At 39.9% G+C, this 26,283-nt stretch overlaps 1 protein-coding gene across 1 annotated transcript in view; it reads left to right on the top strand.

Moving 5' to 3' along the window:
• The window catches only part of NCKAP5 (NCK associated protein 5), a 732,277-nt gene that overhangs the window by 489,808 nt on the left and 216,186 nt on the right, over window positions 1-26,283 (top strand). Inside the window, exons 6-7 of the mRNA XM_027772766.1 lie at window positions 7,611-7,679; window positions 18,744-18,782. Of these exons, the coding sequence (XP_027628567.1) occupies window positions 7,611-7,679; window positions 18,744-18,782 (108 nt within the window). The remainder of the gene's footprint in view (window positions 1-7,610; window positions 7,680-18,743; window positions 18,783-26,283) is intronic.

Here is a 26,283-nt window from a genome sequence, read left to right as displayed (position 1 = left end):
CCCTAAAAAAAAAAAAAAAAAAAAGTGGGGAACCAGCAGTTAGCATAATGGCTATGTCACTGGACTGCCACATAGTCTACCGCTGTGTTGAGGTCTCCAACAATTAGTGTGTTGTAGTCTATCTCCCCTTTTAGATCTGACAGTCTTTCCTTCATATATTTAAGTGCTCCTGTGTTAGGCACATAGATATTCATAAGTGTTATATCTTCTTGATCAATTGACCCTTTACTACAATATAGTGCCCTTCTTTGTCTCTTCAAATAGTTTTTGTTTTAAAATGCTGGTTCTCTAAGTGTGACTGAGGCAAGCAGTCACAGCTCCACCTGGGCATTGCAGCGCCTGGTCCTGCTGTAGGCACATTGAATCCAAAGATGGGAGTTGGTGCCCAGAAATCTGTGACTTATTAGCCCACCAAGACTTCGGTGCACATTCTTGCTTGCAAACTGATGCCCCAAAACTGTGTCCAAGCATTTAAATTCTGAAATTACACAGAGGTTTTCTTATGAAGTATTTCCTATTCAACTCTTCAAAAATAAACTTGGGGACGTGTCCTCCATCACATGTTCTCATTGTATGAACCCTGAACTCCTTGAGACAAAGACACCATTTTATTTAAATGTATGTCTATGATGCTTCTGCCAGTCCTGGATCTAATCGGCATTCTTTTTTTTTTTTTTTTTTGCTATAGGGCGCGTGTGCTCGCCAGACAGAGAGAGAGAGACAGAGAGACAGAAAGCGAGAAATCACCCCCCAGGGGGGATGGTCACGCCGCAATCCCTTCTCCTTCATTCTCCTCTTGGGATCTTGGGCACGCACGCACACGCGCCCGGCGTGAGTTTTAAGCCACCGGGTCCGGGACACGAACCGCGGTCGACTATGTGGGAGTCCAGCGACATAGCCATTACACTAACTGCTGGTTCTCCTAACCAACATTCTTAATGTTTGTTGAATGTGAGAGCAAGAACAGTGTGAGACTGTCCCTGTGTGTGTATGGAATACTTCTTCCTGTGCTGGGTAGGCAGGGTTTATGACTACTGACATTTTCTAGGATGACAAAATTTGCCTCAAAGATGCCCAGCAGCCCATGGCATTGCCTGGGCATGGAGACTGTAACTCTTAAATACACTTAATGGGAAAAACCCTTTAGTCATCTACCCTTAGTGCATCGTCACCCCGGCAACCGGAATTGTGAAGATGGATGATCCAGAAACCCCATATGTTTGAATTGATGATGATGGAAGGAAAGAGATTCAATATCCAGGCCCAGGTCCTGGTGTCCTTTGCACTCAGGCTATATACCACTGACTAGATTGAAATCTGCTCCCTTGAATGGCAAGCTTAAGGCATACTTAGGTCTTCCCAGGGTTCTTTCTCCTCTTAGCATTTTCAGATGGCTTTCAAAATAGAACAAACTATGTACAGTATAATTGGGGATATTTGGGAGGTTTCTCGATTTTGCCTGGAATGCTGAATCTGAATTCCTCAGCCCAAAGACTGAAGTTGCTGGGACGGCACCTTAGTCATCAAGTGAATTATTGAAATGGACTACCATGGGACTCTGATTCAGGGTAGCAAGCACAAAGAGCACACTTTGCCATCTTGGGGGCCAAGCCCTGAGTTTCAAAACATGCCTTTTTTCTGATCATATTCTGACCTTCTGCCTTGGTTTTCAGCAAGCTTGGAAGAAGTCACTTGGAAAAGACCAGCTGTTGCAGGAGAGAAAGCCACATGGTGTGGTCCTCTGCCTACTAGAGGCTGGCACTTTTCTTCTCTGTCTCCTTTTTCCTTCAGAGGTTATCCCCATCTTTGTACCTTCTTTCCTCCATACAGCTCTACCCCTGCTCAATTTTTATCAATTCCATGGCACGTTTTCAGTTTGCTCTTTTTTCGTCATTGTTAAACCATGGTTTTCTCTGAAATGGGTATTGGCTAGTATCAGCCATTATTCACTTTTATATTTAATATGACAGTATTTACACTGAAGATTTTAGCCTGAGTGTATAATTTGCTTTTTTAAACACATTTTTAAAGTTTATTTCCTTCTGTCATGAGAAAAGGCAAAAACAGAAAGAGAGAGAAAGAGACAGGGAGACGGGGACCCCTGACAAGATCTGTGCTGCCATGTGATTCTCTCCTCCCCCCAGCCTTCCAGCCATGGGTACTCCCAGTGTGATCCCATGCACCTGAGCCTAGACCCCAGCCCTTGTCTCGTGGCTTCAGGCTCACGCAGTGTGTCCTGCCTCCTGTGCCTCTGCCTCTCATCTGGCCTGTGGATAAGAGGGACTGCGGTGTACCCTGGCTATGTAGATAAGTACATACAACGAAAATATTAAAAAGTAAATGGACGTTGTGTCTGCACTTTACTCTCAAATATATTTAGAAAGTTATTTTTAGATGTCAGTAAGTATAAAACAAATGAAAAGGTAAGTGTGGTAGAAATTAACCTTTGAGGACTTGAGTGAGAGGTACAGGGGGATTCTTTAGAACGTTTTTGCACTTCCTAATTATACTTCATTTAAATGTGTGTCCCCATTTTCATCTTGAAGTGCAGATCTGAGTCAGAGCACAAAACCTGAACTGGATATAAAAAGGTCAACGGGAAAGGGAAGCACATTCAGTCTAGATCAACAGAACCGACAGCACGGCACAAGAGCGGGGACTTTCATGAGATAAATCGGGACCAGCTCTGACTCGGGACGTGGCGCAGGTGGTGGCGCAGCGGAAGTGTAAATTCCGGAGGATGAGTCAGGACAGGTTCATAAGAGATGAGACGCTTGCCGCAGAGCCATTATTTTTGACACAGGGAAGTTTCCTTTGTTTGCGGAGCTAGTCTACCTTTGATTTGTGGGAAAGGATGTATTATGTAAATTACAATATAAACCGATTTCAAGAATACTGTACCTCTAGAGAATGAATGCAGACCAGTGGTTTTAGAAGTATCAGTTTGTTCATTTGTTGGTGAGCTCTGGCCAGCATATCTATTTACTAAAACTTCTAAGAAAATAGTTCCTTTAAATGCATTTTAATTCAGGCCCCTTTCCCACAGTGATCCAAGATGGTATGGATTTGTTCTATGATGCTGTTTGATTTTATTAGGACATTTAAGAATTTTTAGAGTTGAAACCAGAAGCGTATTTAAATCACTATCATGTGGAATTGTGGGGAAGTTAGAGTGCACAGGAAATTTATTTCATGGAGTAGGGTGAGCCGAAGTTTTGGATGGTTCTGAAAGATGAAACTGGACACAACAATTCACTCTGGCATAGACTCAAATACTGTAATTGTATCCCCTGGGCATATTGATTTAATAATATACTTATTTAAAGGAGGAAAAGATCTGTGTTATCATTTCTATAATTCTTAGCAGTGACATCTACATTTTCTCTTCTTTCCCGCTTTGCCTTATTTGTTTCCATCCCTGCTATATAAGTGTTCACGATTTCTTTAAATTACATTTAATTAAGAGATATTTTTTCCCTGTTTGTTTTTCCCCCCGTCTGTTGTTACATGGTGGTAGCAGGTTAATCCGGAATCTCTAATGCATGCAAATGAATTAAAGAAAATCATGAGTTCAAGATTATTTTAACTTCACTGGCATAATTGCTAATATCTCATTTGTCCCCTGGGATATGTAGGATTACATCAATTAAATTGGTCTCTGTAACTGAACACAGTAACCATAAATGTGACTATTGTGTCTTCACTAGCACCCTTCAGGTATTTAATTTGCTTGGCTGTGATAGATTGTCAGAGTAGTAAACGTGAGGCAAGAGATGTAAACGGTGTAATGATGGTAATTATCTGAATGGATCGATTGTGGCATTATTGCAAAGTGATATTGTTGGTAGCAGCAAGATACAGATATCCCATATAAATTCCCACTTTCAGCTCTATTTTCTTACACGTTTTTCTAACACATTTAAAGTGAAAACAACCTAAACTGGTGGTGGTGTTCCTTTATCGCTTCCCATTATCCTTTGTGCCCTTGCCTTCTTAAAAGCAGGAGCAGGAGACTCCACAAAAGCTGACTTTCTCCAATGAAAGTGGTGATTTGATTTGTGGGAAAGAACTATAGAATCAGAATTGTTGCAGTGTCCCCTGTAATTCTTGGTATCCCAATATTTGAGCGGGAAGTTGCTTTTTAGATGGACTACTTTGTTTTCTTTGTTTATTGATGAAAGCTCTCTAAATCCAGCAGTGTTAAAGAGCTTACTAAAGATTACAACCTGGCATAGCCCAGTCACCTGCAATGGAATGGAAGTGTCCTTGCATTTGCGCTGGTGGAGGAAGCGAGTGGCTATACCAGGCGCAGGTACAGCATGACAGGTCAAAACCATTCCCTGAAGGAAAAATCAAGTCAGGAAAAGCTGTTTACAGTGGGTGAGGACTAAAGAAAAGATGCGATCTAACAGTAATCAGTAGTGAGAAAGTCCAAGCCGATGAGTGGCCTGAGGGCAGAAGGGCTGGACTGTGTGGCAGATGTCTGTCAAAGATGAGAACTGAAGAAACATGGCAGGAACCCGCCTGAGGTACTAGAGTGTGAGGGGGATGTTAAAATGGGAATTCAGGCCCCAAGGAATGAGAATGAGCCCAAGGATTAGCACAGAAACCTGAAGAAGAAATGGGGGGCTTGAGTCCTGGGCTTTGAACTGAGATAATCTGACATTTATCAAGATGGTAAGAGTGTCTTCAAATCTCCTTTCTCCAGCAGACTTCCTCAGCTCTTGTGATCCATCCTGTGTCATTCATTTCACCCAGATTTTATGGTTGATTAAACTAAATAACAAACTGACCTAACTCTGAAACTTTCCATGCATCTACGAATAAAAACATTTAAGCCAGGAAACATGCACAAACAAAACCCACACATAACCCATGCCTTCTGCATTATCAGAAACAGAGAATGTTCACATTTCTGATAACCACAGAACTAACTGCTGCTGCCAACTTGCAGGTCCAGAAGGTGGTAGCGGAGAGCAGAGAGGGAGGCGCACACAGAGTGGGAAAGGCCAGTGCCATGGTCATCAGAACAGAGATGGACACACGTGGTTCTCGTCCAGCCGCAGGGCAAGGCTTGAGAGTGTGCAAACCCCGGGAGACTGTCTCAGAGAGGAGAAGCCTTCGGGGAGCAATGAAGAGGAAAGAAGAGGTGCCATTTGGCATATGGCTTTAAAAGGAGAAGAACAAAGGAGGAAATTTCAAAATGCTTTAGAAAAAAAAGAAAGTATAAATCCAGTCTCCCCACTCATCATCCATTAAAGAGGTGGGAACAAGGGTGGGGCAGGGTAGAAGTGATTGTGAGCGTGGTTCACATGGACTGTATGTAACACCCGAAAGACCAGCAAAGCAGGGGAGGGGATGCGCACTACCGAGGAACCTCCAAGGGGTAGGGAGGAGTGGGACAGGAGAGAGAGGCACACCTCACTGGAGTATATACCTTTTAGCATAATTTTGACCTTTGGAATCAATTAACGTTTTATATACTCAATAAAAATGAAATTAAGAAGAGGAGAAACCATCAGACACAAGTGAATTGAACTGAATTTTAAATGAATAGCATAGCCACATTAAGAGGGGACCAACCAATGTAGTAACTTTTGAACACAATGTTATGGACTTTCTACATCCTCGTGGGTCAATCTTGATAGATGTGTCCAAAAATTTCTCCATCTCATCCAGATTTTCTTGTTTGTTGGCATATAGTTGTTCATAGTACCCACTAATAAATATTTATAGTAATACCTTATTACTGTTTGTGTAATATAAAATCCATGTATGCATACTAAAAAATAAATAAGAAAAGCACTTTCTTATGATAGAATGAAAGCTCATAAATGTAGATAGACTATAAGATATTATCAATGATTGCTAAACTAAGAAGGCAAAAGTTTGAAAAGTAATAGGGCATTTTTACAGTCTCACAGTGTCTCCTCACAAATTACTTATTAATAACAGAAGGAAAGATAATAACCTTATAGTAGAGTGATTTGGCTAAGCCTGCCTTAACCATGTTCTGCAGTAGGATGCATGGACAGTATGGACGTGCATGAATGATAAGATGCCCTGAAAAGGACCCTGCATCGCTTCTGTTCTCTTCCTGCCAAGTATGCATGAGGAGTCTTCAGAGAAACCCACGTTAAGGGGCATTCTACAGAATAACTACTCTGGGAGGTCAGGGAGTGAAGGAAATCAATAACATGAAAGTCAAAGGAATTATTCCAGGATAAAGGATACTGGATAAGTGACTATGGCAAATACATATAATGCATGATCCTGGGTACGACTGTACACTGGGAAATCTTTGCTACGAAGAATGTTATTGAGCTGGTTGATGAGACTTGAAATAAGAATTGCAGATTAGATTAGAATACTGTATTCATATTCCTGGATTTGATGAGTATGCTGTGGTTGTGTAAGACAATGTCTTTGTTATTTGGAAATCTACACGGAAGTATTTGGGGATAACAGATATCATGTCTACAACTTCTGCTCAAGTGGCAGGACAAAAAAATGGGAGGGGAGGAGAATGTTAAAGCAGATGTGGCAAATCATTACCAATTAGTGTATCTGAGGGAGGGGTATGTGGGCATTCTTTATACTGTTCTTGCAAATCCTAAGTTTGAAATAATTTCTGAATAGAAAGTTTAAAAAAAGCTATGACAGAAAAGTGTTGATCTCTGTTGCTCTATTTTCAAACCATACTTTTGAAAATAATTATTCGAAGCACCTACCCATGCTTCCAAGTGACAAGGGGAGTGGAGTGAAGGAGTGGGTAGAGCCAAGTTTGCTTGGAAACTAGGGCTGGTGGTCATTGTCACAGCCCCAGGAAGGGTTAACATGCACAGTTCAGAATTCAGCCCAGGGTAGCTGTGATAGAAGTGGTCAGCAGGTGGAGAGTGCCATTCTCCTAAAGCCATGTCATGCTCCTTCTAAAACCTCCTATGCTTATATGATTCCTCCCCCCTCATCGCTATTCCTGGTACTTACCTAGTAAGCTTTTCTGACATTCAAATAGCCACATGACTCTGAGGAACATAAAAAGGAACATAAAAGCAATCATGTAAGAGAGTGGTGGTAGGAAGAGGGATGTATAAGTCTAGCTCAAGTCTTACATTTCTCATTATCTTCTTATGTTCAAAAGTCATTGGTGAACAATGAAAATAACATGTTTAGTTTGCATTTGGAATTATGGTTCATGGCTTTGCCAGACATTCTTTTCTGTGGCCTGCACAAATATTAGACTGTGAGACTATGACAGGTCTTAATGAAGTGGATTAAGGCATTTCTTACATTTACATTTTCAGAGAATGAAATAAACATTGTAATCTTTTTACGCAACACTCTCACATCAAGCCATGATTTGATTTTCTACCTGCTCAGAATATCAAATATTGCATTTCTTAACATCGTCATGTGTTTGCGAGCAGACTGATAAGACAGAAGTCATCCCTGAGATATTTACAATAGTACTTTGAGCAAACTTGTCAAAGGTACTTCTAAAAGATTATTTTAGATCCTGAGGAGATATATTTAGTAACTATATTGAATAAGTTGTCACATAACACATCATTTCATTGATTTATTTGTATTATTTTTGTATCTTACTGCAGGCGGAGAATTCAGCATTGGCTTTGGAAAATGAAAACCAGAGGGAGCAGTATGAGAGATGTCTTGATGAGGTAAGGTGGATGGAGCTGCTCATGCTAAGAAGCTGGACTATTAGGATTCCACAGTTAGATCTTACATGCACATATTACCTATGGGCCTCTATAGGACATTGACATTTTCTCCTCCCAAGGAAGGTTGTAAGCACATGACCATTGAAAAGGAAGAGCAGTCAGAATGTGTGTGTGTGTGTGTGTGTGTGTGTGTGTGTCTGCCTCCTTCTCTCCCTGACACCATTTCTTCCTTATTCCTTGTACAAGCATCCATAAATGCCTTTTAGTTATTGTTTAATATTCTTGTGGGCACAGCTAGGGTGTGCTTCACTGTACGATAAATTCCTTCTGATTCCTGCCTATGAGTGAGAAAATCCATGTCTGGGAACGTTGTATCTCTAATTGGACACCATTTCTAAAAGGCAGATTCTTGATCTAGTGGGTGGAGATGTTGTTCACAGTTGGCAGCCAGAGGGGATTAAACTCAGTAGATTGAGAACAAGCCAAGAAGAGAAAGGGAAATGAAGAAGAAAATTTGAGCAGAATGGAAGAAGACAGGGCCACACGCATGAGTGAACTCAATAAATATTATGTGATGATAATGAAGAGATGAGGAAAAATATGGTGGGTGTTTTGAGAGCTTCTGGGAGGCAAGGGAGAGTGTGTGTGCACAGTGCCAGCCCTCCCCTTAGCTATTTCCCTCACGCCGTAAGGGATTGTATCTTCAATCGGTGCTGTTTTCCAGCTGGGACTGACCATTCACCTCACTCATCAGCTCTCCTCTGGAACTCATCAGAAATTGGATTTGTTATTTATATTTAGTTTCTTTCCTGGTGTAATGTTAAGATGTATAGATTATTGATGCATGTCCAATGAGTATAAGCTAAGTTTTGTGATTAAAAACTGTTTAAGTTTTGGGAACCAGCAGTTAGCGTAATGGCTATGTCGCTGGACTCCCACATAGTCAACCGCGGTTCGCGTCCCGGACCCGGTGGCTTAAAACTCACGCCGGGCATGTGTGCGTGCGTGCCCAAGATCCCGAGAGGAGAATGGAGGAGAAGGGATTGCGGCGTGACCATCCCCCCGGGAGGTGATTTCTCGCTTTCTGTCTCTATGTCTCTCTCTGTCTGTCTGGCGAGCTCACGCGCCCTATAGCGAAAATCTCTCTCAAAAAAAAAAAAAAAAACTGTTTAAGTTTTATTGATAATATATAGATTAATGGTTGCATTAAATAACAAAATTTCCATGTTATTATTAATGGAGATTTTGATTAATAATGACATGGAAATTATTAATGGAGATTTTGTCTTTAAGCAGAAAGTTATTTGTGAATATAAGCTTTGTGCTTAGCATTTTTCTATGCATTTCTATGTGAAAATGCATTATGACTTTTCTGACGACCCAGTACGTGTTTTTATCTGTCAGTATGGGAGGATATAAACTGTTGACATCATTAATAAATAAATAAATAAAACAACTCCTTTAGTCATCTGCCCTTGAACACCTTGAAATCCACCCATATCCTGAGTCACTTTGAAGTTTGTTATAATGTGCCTGGCACCGATTTGAGAGAAAACGGCATTTAATCTAATTCCTTTGTCTTACCAGTGAGATAGGTTAAGCATGCTTAATCTGAAAATACAAAACCTGTATTGTTCCAAAATCTGAAACTTTTTGAATTACTGACATGACACCACAAATGGAAAAGTCCACACCTGACCACCTGTGACAGTTTGGAATCCAAACACTGAAATACAAAACCATTGTATAAAATTACTCTCAGGATAGGTGTATATAGTGTATGTGAAACATAAATATTGTGTTAAACTTGGGTCCTACACTAAAATACCTAATTATGTGAATCCAAGTATTCCAAATATCAAAAAAAAAAAAAAAATCCCCAAATCCAAAGCACATCTAATCCCACCCATTTCAGGTAAAAGGATACTCAACCCCTCAGCACACACAGCTTCGGGTTTCTCTTGCTCACCAACAATTAGGAAAACATTTTCCAAATATCAAGCTCCCTCGATATGTCTTACCTTCTCCATCCCCCTCTTCTCCCACACACTATCCCAGAAGTTGATGTGCTGGACTGTCAATGACGGGCTCAAGCCCCACCTGTGATACCATACCACCATCACACATTGCTCTCAAATTGCAGGTGTGTTTTCTCTGAGTACAGTACATGGTGTTTTCCTGACATCAGTTCTTAAAATGTTGACTCTGGACCAACAGCGTCAGCCTACTCTGATCTTCTTAGGTGTGCATATTCCCAGGCCTACTCCAGATCTGCAGAGTCAGAGACTCTGGCATGGGCCCTGCCATCTCTTTGCCAGCAAGCTCTTCAAAAGATGTTGGTGTATGCTGGTTTGAGCCCCTGTCCTTGTAAATAGACAACTTCATGTTAGTAGTTACTTACGCATGGTTGACAACTCTCAGACATATGCCCAGAAAATTGTTTAATATTTGATATTTAATTGTTTTATGTTCCCAGCCAAATGACTCAGTTACTGAAACAGAATGCTTATTTGTAGTTCTCTGCCATTATGGGACTTAAAACAATGGCCAAAGTTAAAGAATCAGAAAAGTGAGCTGACATAAAAGGGGGAAAAAATGACTCAGTCTAGAGAGGCCAATTCAGCATCTCTTCACCCCTGATCCCTGGGCTCTGAATCCAATCAAAGTTTAGAGCAAGAAAGACCAAATATAATCCAAGAATATTTAAAGCAGCAAATAATGCCCTTGGGTCATATGTATTGATCATCAAAGTTTCACTTTAACCTCTTGCACGGAAGTTTCTGATGAGATTTTATCTGTATTCAAAAGTCAAATTGATGTGACTCACACCACAGGAACTTATTTGTCACAGTCCTCCTGTAGGTCATTCTCTCCATCAATCAAAAAGCTCTCAGTATTTCTTTATGGATACTCACAGTCTGTTTTCTGTGAGTGTCCCATGCCAATTTTCTGTACATTTCATCAGAATATATCAGATAAAACATGCGTTTTTACCCACAAAATCAGTTCATATCAGGTTTCTACTGAATACAGAATTTTTAGAAGGAGAGTCATTTCGTTCTTAATTGCAAAAATTAACTGCTGCCAAAGAGGTGATTTGCAACAAAGAACCACCTCTGAGCAATACAAATGTTTTGTATTCATGAATACTGGCCCCTGATTACACATGCCAGTTGTTCTATAACTAATTGCATGAGGGTAGACAATCCATTTCCATGAATTGTAAGAGAACACTCTCAAAGGGGTAGTTGAATGTAGTAATGATGCCAACTGGAAATTCTTTTCAAGACTTCTTATACTAATTAGACAAACTAACAAGATAAGGTCTCATGTAAATTATTTCCTTTCTAGCGGGTTTTATAAAATATACACAGGTGGACAAAATGTTAATTTAAAATGTTCTTCAATCCTTTTTCATCGATTGTTATTTTTGGGGATATGAACATATTGAGGAGCTGGGAAAAACACTTGAGAACCTGAAATTCTCTGTGTGTTCTAATGAAAGGGTATATTTATTCAGAATGAGACAGACTGGTATCCATAGATACAAACACACACATAGGCTTGCTAGGCACACAAATGCACACAGGTGCACACACACACACACTTCACCCTCACCTCTGCTTCACTCTGTCTAATCTCCCACTTTGAAGTGCAAAGGCAAAACCGAGGATTAATCTTGTTTTTCCTTGAGAGTTAGGAGTTTTTCTTAGTTTTAGTATTTGATAGATACTTTTTCGGCAAACAGTAAATTGCTATTTGTCTGCAGTGTCGCCTTAGCCATAGTGCCTTCCAAACCAGCTATGCATTTCCATGTAGAGAACTATAATGTCACATATCATATTAGTGAAATAACTTCTCCTGAAACCACCATTTATTGATAGATGGGTTCAGTTGTGTGCAATGGGGATTTGGGAACACCAAGGACAGTCACCAGAGGAATACTGGGTGGGCCAGGATGAAGGGGGCAGCATTGGAAAGGGCATCTTTCAGCAGAAGCTAGGGCTGGTGAATCTGAGAACCCGGAAGGCAAGTTCTCACCCTTGTCTGCACACTGGAGTTACCTGAGCAGTATTACCCAGCTTACCTGAGAAATCAGAGGCTCTGATCTGATTCTGGTCTGGGATGGAGTCAGGACATTTGAATTATTTTAAAGCACTCCAGGGGAATACAATATTCAGCTAAGGTTAAGAACCATTTGAATTAGATGTTGTAAGTGCTGTACTTTAAAGAGCACTTTACAAAAGTGTGAGGACAAAGATAAAGTCTCCCTCCACCAAGCTTGGATACAGTGTTAGAAAAGCAGGGACCTAGGGCCAGCAAATGGCATGTGGTTAACGTGCTGGACTCCCATAAGGTCAACCATGGTTCAAGTCCCGGACCTGACAGCTTGAGAATATCATGCAAGTCATGCCGGTCCATGTGCATGTGTGCCCAAAAATCCTAGGAGGAGAAAGGAAAATAAGGGATTTGGTGTGATCATCCCTGTGGGGGATAATTTCTCACTTTCTGCCTCACTGTCTCTTTCATCTCTGGCGAGCACATGTACCCTGGCAAAAGCCTTATAGAAAACAAAAGCAGAGACCCATGTGGAAATTTGGCATCATTTCTGATTCCTCAACAACGTCAGAGTTCATACAGAGCTACAAACAAAATACAACAAAACAAAATAAAAACCCATCCCAGTGTTTCTCTAAGCATGTTCCTGGACCCCCTCTGGATTAAGAAAGATGTGAAAATTGCTGAAAATGCACATTTGTAGACCTCACTCTGCCCTTGGCAATCAATATGTGGAGCAAGGAAATTGACAATTTTCACAAAAAATCTAGATGGAGTCTCTGCACCCAAAAGTTGGAGAAATGTCTTTCTCTTCAGACCATCAGAACTGGGCCCACATTGAGAGTCAATGAGGATTCTGTGATTGAGTTCTTGTCCAACTTCTACACTTAAGAGCACCATTGTAGACACCCGATGGCCCTGTAGAAAAAATTAGATCATTGGATGTAGTTCAGAACCAGAAAGAAACAGAACCCAGGGCTTTCTAGGACAAGGCTCCGTAAAGGCAGAAGTAGGTGGTTAAGGACAGTTCTCTTCTGTCTCTCTGTCCCACATTCTGCATGCCTCATCCAGATTGCAGATTATGTCCTGAGACGTTCTCTTCCTGCAAGTCCCACAGCTGGACTCTAATCATCTTTACACCCCAGGTCTTTATAGACATAGGTGGAAAACGATCCTGTCGTTGGCTTCACATGTTCCAGAATGCCCATTGCATGAACGGGTCATGAAATTCACAGATGATCTACTCCTCATCTACCCGAGTCTAACCACCTTGAGGTGGCAGCTAACATTATTTGCCATTTTACATTTGCATTTGTCATTATCTATTTGCCATCATCTCTGCAGGACCTACGTGATTCTTGGCCCATACTAGGTGCTTAACGTATATTTGTTAAATGACTAAATAAATGAATTGAGAGTATCAGCAGGAAATTAATTTCCAAATTAGTTTTACCCGAATTCCCACATAACAAATTTAGACTAATTTCTTCAGTTATCACCTCAGAGATGAATGCTCATATGTTATGCAGCAATCCCAAAATAATCCAAAAACTAAATCAGCTGAAATAAAATTGGAAACCCATTTAATAGGCTCTGATTTGAATTAAAAGAGACCACAAGAGCTTCGGATTAGGAAGACTTGGGTTCAAATACTGCCACAGCCACCCTCTTCCTGTGTTGTGTGGCTAGCGTATTAATTCTTGGAGTTTCTTACTTTCTCATGTGTATTTTACAGGGTAAATGAATCATATACATGCTTAGTGACATATATTTATACATGTATATTATGTAAACATACCTGAGCACTTCCCACACACAAGCACATCCCTTCTCATTCCTTTACAAATAAAATATCTTATTGCCAAACCATTCTTTTTTTTAATTGGATAATCACTGATTTATTTTAAACAACGTAGATTTAAAATGTACGTAATTTTAGGATAGTAAACTCACATGGCTTCTCCAGATCTATTTTTAAACATGATAGGTACAAATAAAAATATTGATACATTTAAAATGAAATTATACAGGAAGCAAAGTTAAAATATAACCTTAGGCCAACTATATTCTAATAGTTATTTATTAACTTATGATTAATTATTTGGAATGTTAGACCCTATTTATGAAGAAATGGTGTTTCTGCTATCAGTTTTTAAAGGCCACTATGTATTCTTTTATTTACTTATTTCAATTAATGATTTTTAACAATATAGCAATTATTACAAAGATCAATGATTTTCAGTATATTAAACCATTCTTTCTTAACAGCCTTCCTAAAATGCATTATATTCCCTGAAGTTCACCTGACTTGAGAGATTCACATTTAACATTTATGGGTGGCTATTTTCTATCAGGCCCTGTTCTAGGCAGTTTCTCTGATTATGTCTGCTGTCTCCTTCATTTCTCATAACTCAGGAGGCAGCCACTCTCCCTGCTTATGCCTGAGATGAATCAGGTTACTGTCCTATGCCTGTCCCTATCAGTGTATAAAATCAACACAGCCAGTTTTTTAACCCAAGTCTTCTTGTGATTATTCCTTGTTTCTCATGTTTTTCTCTAGCTGCTTCAGTGCAATTGAAACACCAAGCTCTGAGGCACACAAAGCTTCTTCAAAGCACATTTTTAAAAACACTTGCTTTCTTAACCAGATTTTTAGGTTGCGTTGCCGACATGGTGGTTGCTTTGTGCACTGAAGCGGCACATGAAAGCATAGCACGAGACCTGTCAAACGTGATGCTCTCTGAGTTCCCCATGCCCCCACCCAACACCAAAGCCCTCTACTTCCCCACCCTGACCCTTGGTGGTCTTCTCAAAGTGGTAACAGTTGGGTCCTAAATAACTCCCTGGTCTAGCTTCTCATTCAACTTCAGGTACTGTTTTGCAGTGAAACAACAGACTATATGCATCCCCGACTTCTCCCTTTGCCCACCTCATTCAAGGGGAGTGCATAGAGGAATTATGCCCCCCTGACTCCTAGAAGCCTGGCACGGAGGAAGACCAAAGTTATATGGGAAGAAATTAGTTGAGGTCAGAGGAGCTAGTTTGCCTGAGAAGAAAAAGAGAGCTGTGTTCAGGCCCTTTCCTTGGCATCTCTGTTTTACATGCAGTCCTCCTTCATCTCCAAGAAGCAAAAGGAAAAAGGTGGCCACAGAGAACCTAGGGGAAGTTGTAAAACAAGCCAGGGGCTTCAGAACTGTCAGCTTTGCTCAGTGCATATTGATCTCTTTGGCCCAGTCCAGATGTTGTTTTCCCCATTTTTTTTTTTTTTTTGACGGAACTGGCTTGTTCTCGTTAGATGGGCCTGCAGGTGCGATTATTTGCAGCCCACATGTGTAGGGCATAATGTTAGGATGAGAGCAGGGCCCTATTCTAGGTATCATCTTATGTGCCCAGTAGAGGCTGTAGGCACAAGGGCCAAACAACTGTTCTGTTGATACCTCTGGGAAGCTTGACTGTTATACCAGTAGCAAGACCTTGGAAATTGTCTTTATAGACAGTACCATGGAAAGCATTTGTACAAACTTCCTGCTCTTCTGCAAAGAACCCAGGAGTCCTGGATAATATAACCCTATGTCAGTAGATAGAGAAATAAGGTGTTCGTGTACCCTTACAATTTCAGGTAGAATACATGCCAGAAGGAATTGTATCACATAGAGCCTGCAAGACTATGAGGCAACTACTTGAGTCGCAAAGACTGAATATGTTTCCTCCAGTGGGCTATTATGGTTAGGATATTAGTCTGTGTTTTTTGTTAAATAATGGACAGAGTTCTTTTATATGACCCCTGTTACATAGAATGGTTTAACTTAGGGACAGGTTTGAAGGAAGAAAATAAAATGTTGATATTAGACAATTTTATGAGAATGTAAATCAAATACCAAGTTTGAGAACTAGAAGAAGTAAATTATTTATAGTATGACTTACCTTTGATATATTTTTTCTGATTCAACCTACAATGAAAAGTTTGATTCCTCTGTTTTGTTTTATTTGTCAGTAATAAAATGGATGATCTATAGTTCAATTTTAAATTCACAGTTTCTGGGACAAGCAGATGGTGTAATGGTTAAGGCACTAGACTCCCACATGGCTATCCATGGTTAGAGTTCTGGACCTGACAGCTTGAAACTCACACCAGGTGTGTGTGCGGGCATGCTCAAAATCCCGAGAGGAGAATAAAGGAGAAGGGATTGCAGCCTGGCCATCCCTCCTGAGGGGGAGGGGGTGATTTCTCACACAATCTCTCTCTGTCTTTCCAGTGAACATATGTGCCAAATAGCAAAAAAAAAAAACTCTCTTAAAAATAATAATCACAGTTAGTTATAAATTGGAATGAATGTTTAAGAACTGAAATATTTTCACAACTACATAATTGGTTAATTTGTGTGTGCTGAAAATATGTATTACTTTTGTTATCACATACAAATAAGATGATAAAGAAAAATAAAGCCCTATTTAATGAGAGTGTGGTCTCATATAGTCTATGGTAGTCCTTAGCATGCTGCTTTAACTTGCACTTCACTGAAAAAATACCTAAGGATACTTTTTCTTCAAAATCATGATTAGTTTCCATGAAAAATCTTTCTTTTTTACTCAGCGTCAACAATGTAAATCTGGAAAGGCTTCTGATGGAAGAATTCCTCCTGTACATACAGTTAAATAATCAATTATGGTTAATTTGATTCTAGTCATTTACTGCTTATGATGTGAATGTCTTCTAACCAAAATTTGACATCAGCTTGTGTTTTAATTTTCTATGAGAGTTACTTGTAGCCAACTGTTGTTAAGAATGTGCTATTTCGTCAATATTGAGTGAAGAAACAATTAAGCTCCATGAAAACATTCTTCCTATAATCTGTTCCACTATACTAGACAGTGAAATAAGCTCTAATAGTTTAGTGACACCAAAAATAAATGTATTACTACGACAGAAAGAAGATGAAAGTGTGTCCCTCCACTCAACAACTACCACTCCATCTCAGGTCTCCAGCTGAATGGGTGAATTACCGTGGTGATCATATGTTTATCACACTGTGTTATAACTATGTTCTTGCCAGCCTGCTATACGACATCAATCTTTGACGTCAACAACCATATCTCCAGTCCTCTCGCTTTACAATTAGATACTCAGAAAGTTCATATTGAATAAATGAAGAAATAAATGAACAGAAGTACCTTACAAAGGAAATTTTCAAAAGATTCATGAAAAATACATATTATTTAAAAACTATGCATGGATTACAACCTTTTGCTAAACCAAAATAAATGTTTAGTTTCATTTCATTTTCCCATGATATATATATACGTGTGTGTATGTATGTGTGTGTGTATTTTTTTGCTTTTTTGAGAGAGAGAGATATCTTTGCTATAGGGTACATACACTCACCCGAGAGGCAGAAAGTCAGAAATCACTCTCTGGTGGTGGGGGGGGAGGGTCATCCCTAGGGGGGGGATGACCACGCTGCAATCCCTTCTCCATTCTCCTTTCAGGATCTTGGGTATGCATACACGTATGCCTAGTGTGATTTTCAAGCCACTGGGTCCAGGACTTGAACCGTGGTTGACTACATGGGAGTCTAGCATTGGATCCATTATGCCATCTGTGATCCTTCCCACAAACGTTTTGAAGTCCCCTTTTATATAACATATTTAAATACTTTGTCTTGGCCTTTAGTGCTGTCAGTTTCAGTTAACAAACTAAATGTTTACAACTTAGGTATTGTCCAAAAAACCCTAGTTCACTTGTTTATCTTAATTTTATCAGCAGTGGCCACACGAGTACGTAGATTCAAGATTATGGTAAAGTTTAGTAGGTGACATTTTTGTCAAATGTTTTGAAATATGTGGATGAAATATTGGTGTTAGAAAATCGTAGTCTATTTTTCTATGCAAAAAATGCTTTACAATTTTTCTGACAACTCAATATTAGCATATACATATTGTTTTTACACGTGTACCTTACATGCTCACTCCTAAACTAGCCACTGGAAGGGGAATGGAATGGCCATGATGGGATTAGATTAATCAAGATTAACTTCCATGGGCCCAGGAGGGGTGTAGCTTTCCCTTCTGTCCAAAGCTAATTGATACCTGAAGAAAATAAGTGTTTATTAAAATATTGTTAAAAATTGTTTGGTTATGTATTGAAAGAGACTCAAAATAACAGTTCAGTGCTAGAAAGTATAGCTCCCAGACATCAGCAGGTCTAGGCTTTTCCTACTTTTCTGACCAAAGTGCCAGCCATTACTTTCATGTCCCAAAGAGGAAAATAAAGAAAAGGAGTGAGCTGCCTTCTTAGAGATTTGTCCCTAAGAAAAAGAGTTTGGCCAGGTCATTCTCAAGTAGGGACACTCAGCTACAAGAGAGGCTGAAAAATCTAGTTGGATGGACTCAGACAAAAATACCGGAGTCTGTTTCTCAGGAAGAAGGGGAAACAGCTAGATTCATCAACTACCACTCCATCTCAGGTAGCAGTAACAAGAGGATGGCAAAACACAGAGGAGGAAAGCTGGGTGTTACAGGAAACAAAGAGTTGTCCCCACCCTTAACCATTCAGCCTCCTGTATTACAAGTGATTTTAGGCAGTGAAATACACAGCAAAGGAATAGGAAGGAGAGGCTAAGGACATTATAAATCAGCAAAGTGTAGAAACTGTGTACAGATAATTAGGATTGTGTTTTGCTCTATATCATTTTTTAGCCTTCTTGGAGTACTTTACATATGAAAGGATATTATTTTTCCAAATATGGAAATGTGGAAGTCAAGGTATGAATGATCTTTCCAGCCTAACCATCTTAATTAGCAACAAGGTCACCTTTGGCAAAAGCAAAATATTACCTAGAAGGAAAGGCTTATTATGAAAAAATCAGACCCTCTAGAAGTAGAGGAAAGAGGTAAATGAGAAGCTAATTAGCTACAGGAAGCTTTGGGAATCTTATCGGTAAATTAGAGTCCATGCACATAAAGTCTCACTGTTATAAATGGCAACTTTTTCTTTTATTTTTAAAGGTAGCCAACCAAGTTGTTCAAGCCCTGCTCACTCAAAAGGTAGGTCACTTTCTGACTTTAATCTTTTCAAAGTTCTTATGTGAATAGAATGGTACTCACATTGTCAAACTAGGAAATTGTGATTGATAGATGCAGTACTTTTCAATTCATTCACTTAGGTTATAACTGTGTGTGTTTTAGATAGCCTATGAAGTAATATCAATGACCAATAGGATTGTAAAATTTAAACTTTGGTAAAGCAATAAAAAACCTTTTGAAGATGAAAGTTTCCCATGAACTCAGATGAACAGCAAACCAATCATTTTTATTTAGTAAATACACATTTATTTCAAGTTGTTAGATTAATTTGATTTCTATCAAATGAGCGTCCTCATATGAACAGCATTAATAGAAGTCTAAAATCAACCAGAGATCTTTGAGGCTAGGAAGTTATTTAATTGCTTCAGGCCTCAGTTCCTCTTCTGTAGAATGGAGATAACAGTTTTCACCTTCCAGGATTGTTACAGGTCCTGTAAAATTAACATATAGGACAGTTCTTATAGGAGTTAGTTTGTAGTAATTATTTTTTTCAAAAAATTGTGTGCCTGCTGGTAGCATGGTGGTTAACACAGGGAGTAGGTTGTCAGGAAAGTCATGATGTTCCTTTCTCTGCAACAATGAGTCATGACTCTTCTGATAACCCACTGGATCCCATATGGCTAACCACAGAGTTTGAGTCCCAGACCTGGTGGCTTTAAAAGCACAATGGTGCACATGTGTGCATGCCCAAAATCCTGAGAAGAGAATGGAGGAGAAAGGATTGTGACACTGCCATTTCCCCTTGAGTGCTTTTTTCTCCCTCACTTTCTCTTTCTGTCTCCCTTTAGTGTCCCTCCTCTATAGAATGGGGATAACCGTTTTCACCTTCCAGGATTGCTATAGTGATCTTATAAAAGCTAGCATATAGGACAGTGCTTATAGGAGTCATTTTGTAGTAATTATTTTAAAAAAAAATCGGGTGGAATGATAAGTTAGAACAAAATAGGTTATGCTATTTTTTCTTTAATTGAAAACAATTCCATTAAGTTGACTGCTTCTCATGGAGATAAGTAAATATTTAAATTTGTACTGTACAAGCATTGTTATAGTACTTTTGCTAGACATTCTGTCCTACTACTTCTGTCAAAATGCCATGCTTCTTTATACAAATAATTTAAACTATTTCAAGTTCTACACTAACAATACATAAATTAAAGAGATATAAGTACCCTTACGTAGAGTTAAGTTCCATTGTGCGTAATAGGGATTCAAAATAGTGGTGGCTTAAATAAGCTAAAATGTTCTTTTTTCTCACATACAAGTCCACGGTAGGCAGCACAAGGCTGATTAGTAGCTCTGTTCCATAAAATGCACAGGGTCTTTGGCTTCAGTCATGGGTTGTAGCTCCCAATTCCAAGGTCATTTCATACACCAAAATGGCTTCTTCAGCTCCAGTCATCACATCCACATTTCCCCATTAGAAAGGGGGAAAAAGCGGGAACCAGCAGTTAGCATAATGGCTATGTCGCTGAACTCCCATGTAGTCAACTGCGGTTCGCATCCCGGACCCGGTGGCTTAAAACTCACGCCGGGCGTGTGTGAGTGCGTGCCCAAGATCCTGAGAGGAGAATGCAGGAGAAAGGATTGTGGCGTGACCATCCCCCCTGGAGGGTGATTTCTCGCTTTCTATCTCTATGTCTCTCTCTGTCTGTCTGGCGAGCACATGAGCCCTATAGCAAAAACCTCTCAAAAAAAAAAAAAAGAAAAGAAAAGAAAAAGAAAGGGGGAAAGAGCTAAAGAATATGAAAAGAGTAAAGGGTATATGCCAACTGCCTTTCAAGTAGACTTCCAAAAGCTTTCATTTGTGCATATTCCCATCTCCTTGAATAGACCTTAGTCATGCAGCCACACCTGAGGAAGCTGGTAAGAAGTCTTTGTTCTGTGTATGTACTCACCCGAAAATTTATCCTTGTGTTACTTTGAAAGAAAGTAAGAGACAAATAGTGATGGGCAACTTGCAATTTCTGCCACAACATACTTGAATACCTTTCTTTTTCAAAGGCTTTAATTTCTCAATTGTTTTCCTCCTGTTGAAAACTCTGTGTTCACCTAATTATAAAGCTAAGGGAGGAAGGAGACACAGTTGCAGCACTGTGTGTACTTGCCGAAAGACTTCTTGTGCCTATCTTTTTTAATGGTGCTTCAGGAAAGAGACAAGGAAGCTGTCTGGCACAATAAAAGGGAAAACGGGACCCTTAAGGTCAGCTGCAAAAAAATAGCTACACAAATCCAAGTAATAACTAGTAAACAGATAAATCTACCTTGGTACCGGTAAGCAGTAAGACACAGAAAGACATGCTGCTATGAGATAGCATACCTCAGGGACATCGTGAGGCAGGAGGAGATGGAGGGAGCTTGCAGAGTCCAGAAGAATCATGTTCTGCACAAACATGTGCCTCTCGGCTTTTATAGGGACTGTAAAATTGCTGAAAAAAAAAAAAAACTAAAATTCCTGTTTAATGAAAAGCACAATGTTGGAAGTAAAATGTACTCCAAATGCAGATGAGAAGACTAATTCTAAAGAGGAATGAGGCTGGCACAGAATAGAAACAGAAATTTTCAATGGTTAAGCTTAAGTGGCCAAAAAAAAATAATTTAGGTGAAATAATGGGCAAAACTATAAGGTTTTAGAATACATCACTTTTTGATAGCTCAAAGGCAAATGTGCTATGACTTCAGCTCTTCCCCGGGCAACCTCAGAAACATTTTTCATGGCATATCGTAAATTGGCCCTGAGAAAGAAACATCGTGACATAATAGAGTCTACCAATGCTGATAACTTGTTTAGTGTGCACTTACTAGTTTCTGTTAAATGTACATATGTGGCTCTATTTCAGTAATTCAGTGTATCTAAGAAGCCGGTGTCTTCACTTAAGAGAGCAGGCTGTACCCCTTACCTTAATGACACTGAAGTGATGCTATTAAACTCACCTCACTTCTATCTTTGCCTCTAAATCCTAGGTCCATGTCCACAGGGCCTGTAAAATCAACGATCCAGGCTTAATCCATGTTTTAATCTGAAATATAGTTTATCTTCATTAAGTCTATTATACTTGCTGAAAATCTAAGTCTCCTAGATTTTTCACCAAATCTGGAAAACAAGCACTTTCCTTGCAGGTATTTTCTTTCAAGTCAATAATCTCAGCCTTACCTGTGTGTTCTCCCAAGCAACCCAATATTCATATGGTGTTTTTTCTTCCCCAGCATGGAATAGGACTGGTGTGTGGTGGAACTCAGCACTACAGCCACTCAGATAGAAGGAGGAAGCAATGTTGGAGCTTGTAGCTGAAAGAACTCCAAACTCCTACATGTTTCCCTTGTCAGACGGCCAGCTGGACCATCTATCTGTGTCCACTTCTGTAGCAGTGGTTTATATAGAACCTGGTTCCTAAGGAGGGTCTGTTTATATTTACTGGGCGGTTAGAAGAAGTAGACCCCACATCTGGCACTGAGTCATTTTGTTCTCCCTGCAACCCTGTGAGGTAGGCTGAAGGTAATTAGCCCATAGTTCCAACAGCCAGGAAGTGGCAGAGCCCATACTTTCACCTAGGCTTGCAATGCAAACCCCTCACTCTTCCCTACCCCACACCATTCAGTCTCCAGGATCCCGTTTAATTGCTTGTTGTTTTTCTCCACCATAGTTCAGTAGGGCAGAGGGAGATGCTATGAAAATTAACACATAGATTGAAATCCAAAAGTTTCTCATGATTGCAGGAAATAAAACAAACGCCAAGTGGCCAATGACTTTTTTTGAGAGAGAGAGAGAGAGAGATTTTTGCTATAGGGTGCATGTGCTTGCTGGAGAGACAGAGAGAGACAGAAAGTGAGAAATCACCCCCCAGAGGGGATGGCCATGCCACGGTCTCTTCTCTTTTGTTTACCTCTCAGACTTTGGGGCACACATGTACACGCACCTGGCACGAGTTTTAAACCCCTGGATCCAGTACTCAAACCACAGTCAACTATGTGGAAATTCAATAATGTAACCATTACACCATCTGCTGGTCCTGCCAATGGAGTTTTTAAAACTTTTGGAAACATTGCCTGCTCTAAGAAGAAGAACATTCGGACTCTGACATGTATCAAGTAAAACTGACTCTGCATTTAGAGTCAAGCTTTCTCAAAATCAATTTTTTTTAGAAGTTTTCCTTGCCTTAGGGAGAATGCACTCACCAGAGAGAGAGAGAGACAGTGAGACAGAAAGTGAGAAATCAACCCCTGGGGAGGGTGGCCGCACTGCAGTACCTTCTCCTTCCGGGGTCTTGGGTACACATGCACATGTACCCGGTGTGATTTTTAAGCCACCAGGTCCAGGACTGGCACCATGGTCATCCATGTGGGAGTCCAGCAATGTAACCACTAGGCCATCTGCTGGACCCCCAGAATCAATCTTATTTCAGACCCTAGAACTGCACAATTGTCAGAGACCTTGGTGAGCCTTTCTTTCTGAAATCAACTACCTTTGGTAATGGACTTATTCACTGTAAACATATACGCTGCTTGGCTATCACCCAGATTAAACATGTTTTAACGTGAATACCTTTAGGATAAGAACTGGCAGTATTCAGTATGCCCCAGGACTCACCACTTCCTCTCTGTCACCATCTCCTCTCTATTATCTTGATTCAGTCACAGCCTTGACTTTTAGGTATTTTATTTTGAAGCCCTTGGTTAGTCTGAGATGTGCCCAGCTTTGTCCAGAAATGACTTTTATTTTTATAGAAAACTTTCTTTTTATAGAAATGTATTCTTTTATAGAATACATCGTTGACAGAGATAGGGAAATAGCAGTGAAAGTCACTGAGAAGGGATGAGAAACTGATGGGTTTGGGCATCATTAAGTTTCAGAGAAAGAACAAAGTGGCACTTCCTAGCTATTCCGTGAAGGGGTCAGATGTATGATCTTTTCCAAGGCCCAGTTTTATGCAGTGCCTCAGCTTACAGATGAGGAAACTGAGGCTTCCTCAGAATACATGAGTTTCTCAATTCATGTGGGTAATGAGGATCACAGGCCAGACTTCCCAACCCCTGATCCGGTGTATTTCCATGAGTGACACTGCCTTTGAAATAGATATATCACTGTGATATCATTTTACATGATAAAGTAAGATTTAAATAGACTTTAGCATCACTCCACTGATAGTATCAGTGTATGTCCTGCTACTAAGCAATCAGCAACGTTCAAACTAGAGTTAATGGCTAATGTAATGGTTTTGTGTCTAAGTATGTAAAATAATTGTATTCCTATAGGTATTACACAGCAGTGCATCCAGAATCTTATTTAGCCCAACTGCAGGTAAAACACTAAGACTACAGTGTGGATCATTGATGAAATGCTCACTAAGGTCCCTGAAAATTGTGCAGTTCTAAGATCTGAAATAGGATTGATTCTGAGGGTCCAACAGATAGTGGTTACATTGCTGGACTCTCACATGGCTGACTATGGTTTGAGTCCTGGACCTGGTAGCTTAAAAATCACGCCGGGCATGTGTGCATGTGTGCCCAAGATTTGGGAAGGAAAAGGTATTGCAGTGTGACCATCTCCCCTGGGAAATTGTGATTTAGAATCATTAAAATAGACAAGGGACCTTTAAATCAGGTTATTACATTCCATAATACAATTTGCTGTCACTTTCGGCTGTAATATCCAAGTCTCTGTTTCCAAATGATTGTCACCTGTAGACTATAAGGAAAGCAGGTATGGCTATTTTCTTAGACCCAAAGACCACTGTGCTTTCTTACATGATATTAAATGTAGTCAAATTGTAGGCATTATTTCCCCATGATGAAGCCATAATGGAATGCTCCCTTTGGCATGCCCCTTTTTATATCAGAAAACTTGGCACTGTATTTGCATGGGGTCCTCCTCTTGAGACCTGACAAATACTAGGAAGACACAGAGAAAAAGAATTGTAGAAAACCAATGACATGGCTCCTGCATGGAACCATGATCATCCCAAACTATGTCATCTACACTGAAAAGAGTTATTCGTTTCTAGCACCTTACTTGGAGAGGCCATTCTAGACCTCGACTTTATATCTGACAGGGTCTCAGAATAGTAGCTTTTGTACCCAGGCTAAATGTGTCATATCCCCTTCATGTCACTGGGTTCCTGTTGTGAGCATAGAGTAAACAAGGACAGCTAGCAGCTATCTTCCGCCTAGATATCATGCAGTGGTCAGAGAGCTGTTTTCCTTTCTGTCTATCTCTGCTCCAGTTGTGTTTATGTGTGTGTCCAAGTATGCACAAGCATTTTTTAAAGTTTATTTATTAAGTCTTTGGGAAAGTCATGATATATTTTTCTGTTTTTCTAATAAAAAAAAAAATGCCTTAAGACTTTCCTAATCACCCAGTACTTCTTCCATGAGAGAAAGAGAGAAAGAGAGAGAGAGAGACAGACAACCCCAGCAGGGGCTCTATGAAGTACTCACCCTCAGCATCAGGTAGCCAGGATCACAGATACTCATGCAGGTACCAGGCAGGCACAGGGGCACCTCAGTACATGAACCTAGGACCTTCCTATCTGATGTCGGCATTGCAGAGGTTTCTTATTGCTCCATCGTTGTGGCTGGCCCACACACGTTTTTGATTACAGTGTCTTTGGAAAGGCAACTCTCTAGCATGAGTTATCATCCACAGCTTGACTAAAGAGAATACAAATATCAAAAATAATACAAGAAGCTCCCTTATATCTACAGGTTTTCAAATCAGCTTTTTTCTGTCTGTCATGATTGTAAGGTCAATATCGCATTGCTAAAGCCTTCCATGTCCACCTCTTCTTTGCGCTTGGCAGGATGAGCCAACAGTGATAAACAGAGAGTTCTCAGGGTCAATAGATTGTGCTTTCACTAATGAACATTTATCATGCCTTAAAGAATTGTAATGGCCACTGAAATTCAGGTGCTTGTATAAAAGTATACCCTAGAGTATATTGATTTTTTCTTTTATTCATCTTTTCTTTTTCTTTTATATTTTACCGATCTGAAGAACTCTTCCAAATTATTCAGCTTTGCTGCTAGAAATTGTCAGCACTGTTGCTTTCTAACCCTTTCTTCTTGCACATGCATGTATGTATGTATCGCTTCTGTATCTCTGCCTGCAAATAAGATTGTGGTTTCCCACACAGTAGGTACTATTAATATTTATCTACCTCACAGTCAGGTTTTATTAATTACTTAATTAACCATAGTGAAAACAATTAGTGTTAGGGAGCAGAGTATGTTATATAGATGCTAAGAACAAAAATTAGCATTAATGAGACACAGGCAGGGGCTGAATTCTAAATAAAACAAGTAAACTTAGCCTTTTAATTCGATCAGTGAGTAGGCCTTTGCCAAATGGCACATGTGCCACAAGTAAAAATGTATGCTCCTACCCTCTTACATCCTGTACCCAGGTGCCTTGTTTCAAGCATGACATTTCTTTGCTCTGCTCTGCATTGGAAGGCACCAGTCGGATGTA

This window comes from Tupaia chinensis, unplaced genomic scaffold (assembly GCF_000334495.1).
Source record: "Tupaia chinensis unplaced genomic scaffold, TupChi_1.0 Scaffold000296_1, whole genome shotgun sequence".
NCBI lineage: Eukaryota > Metazoa > Chordata > Mammalia > Scandentia > Tupaiidae > Tupaia > Tupaia belangeri.
Note: the sequence above shows the minus strand (reverse complement) of the source record. Positions and strands in the feature narration are given on the sequence as shown.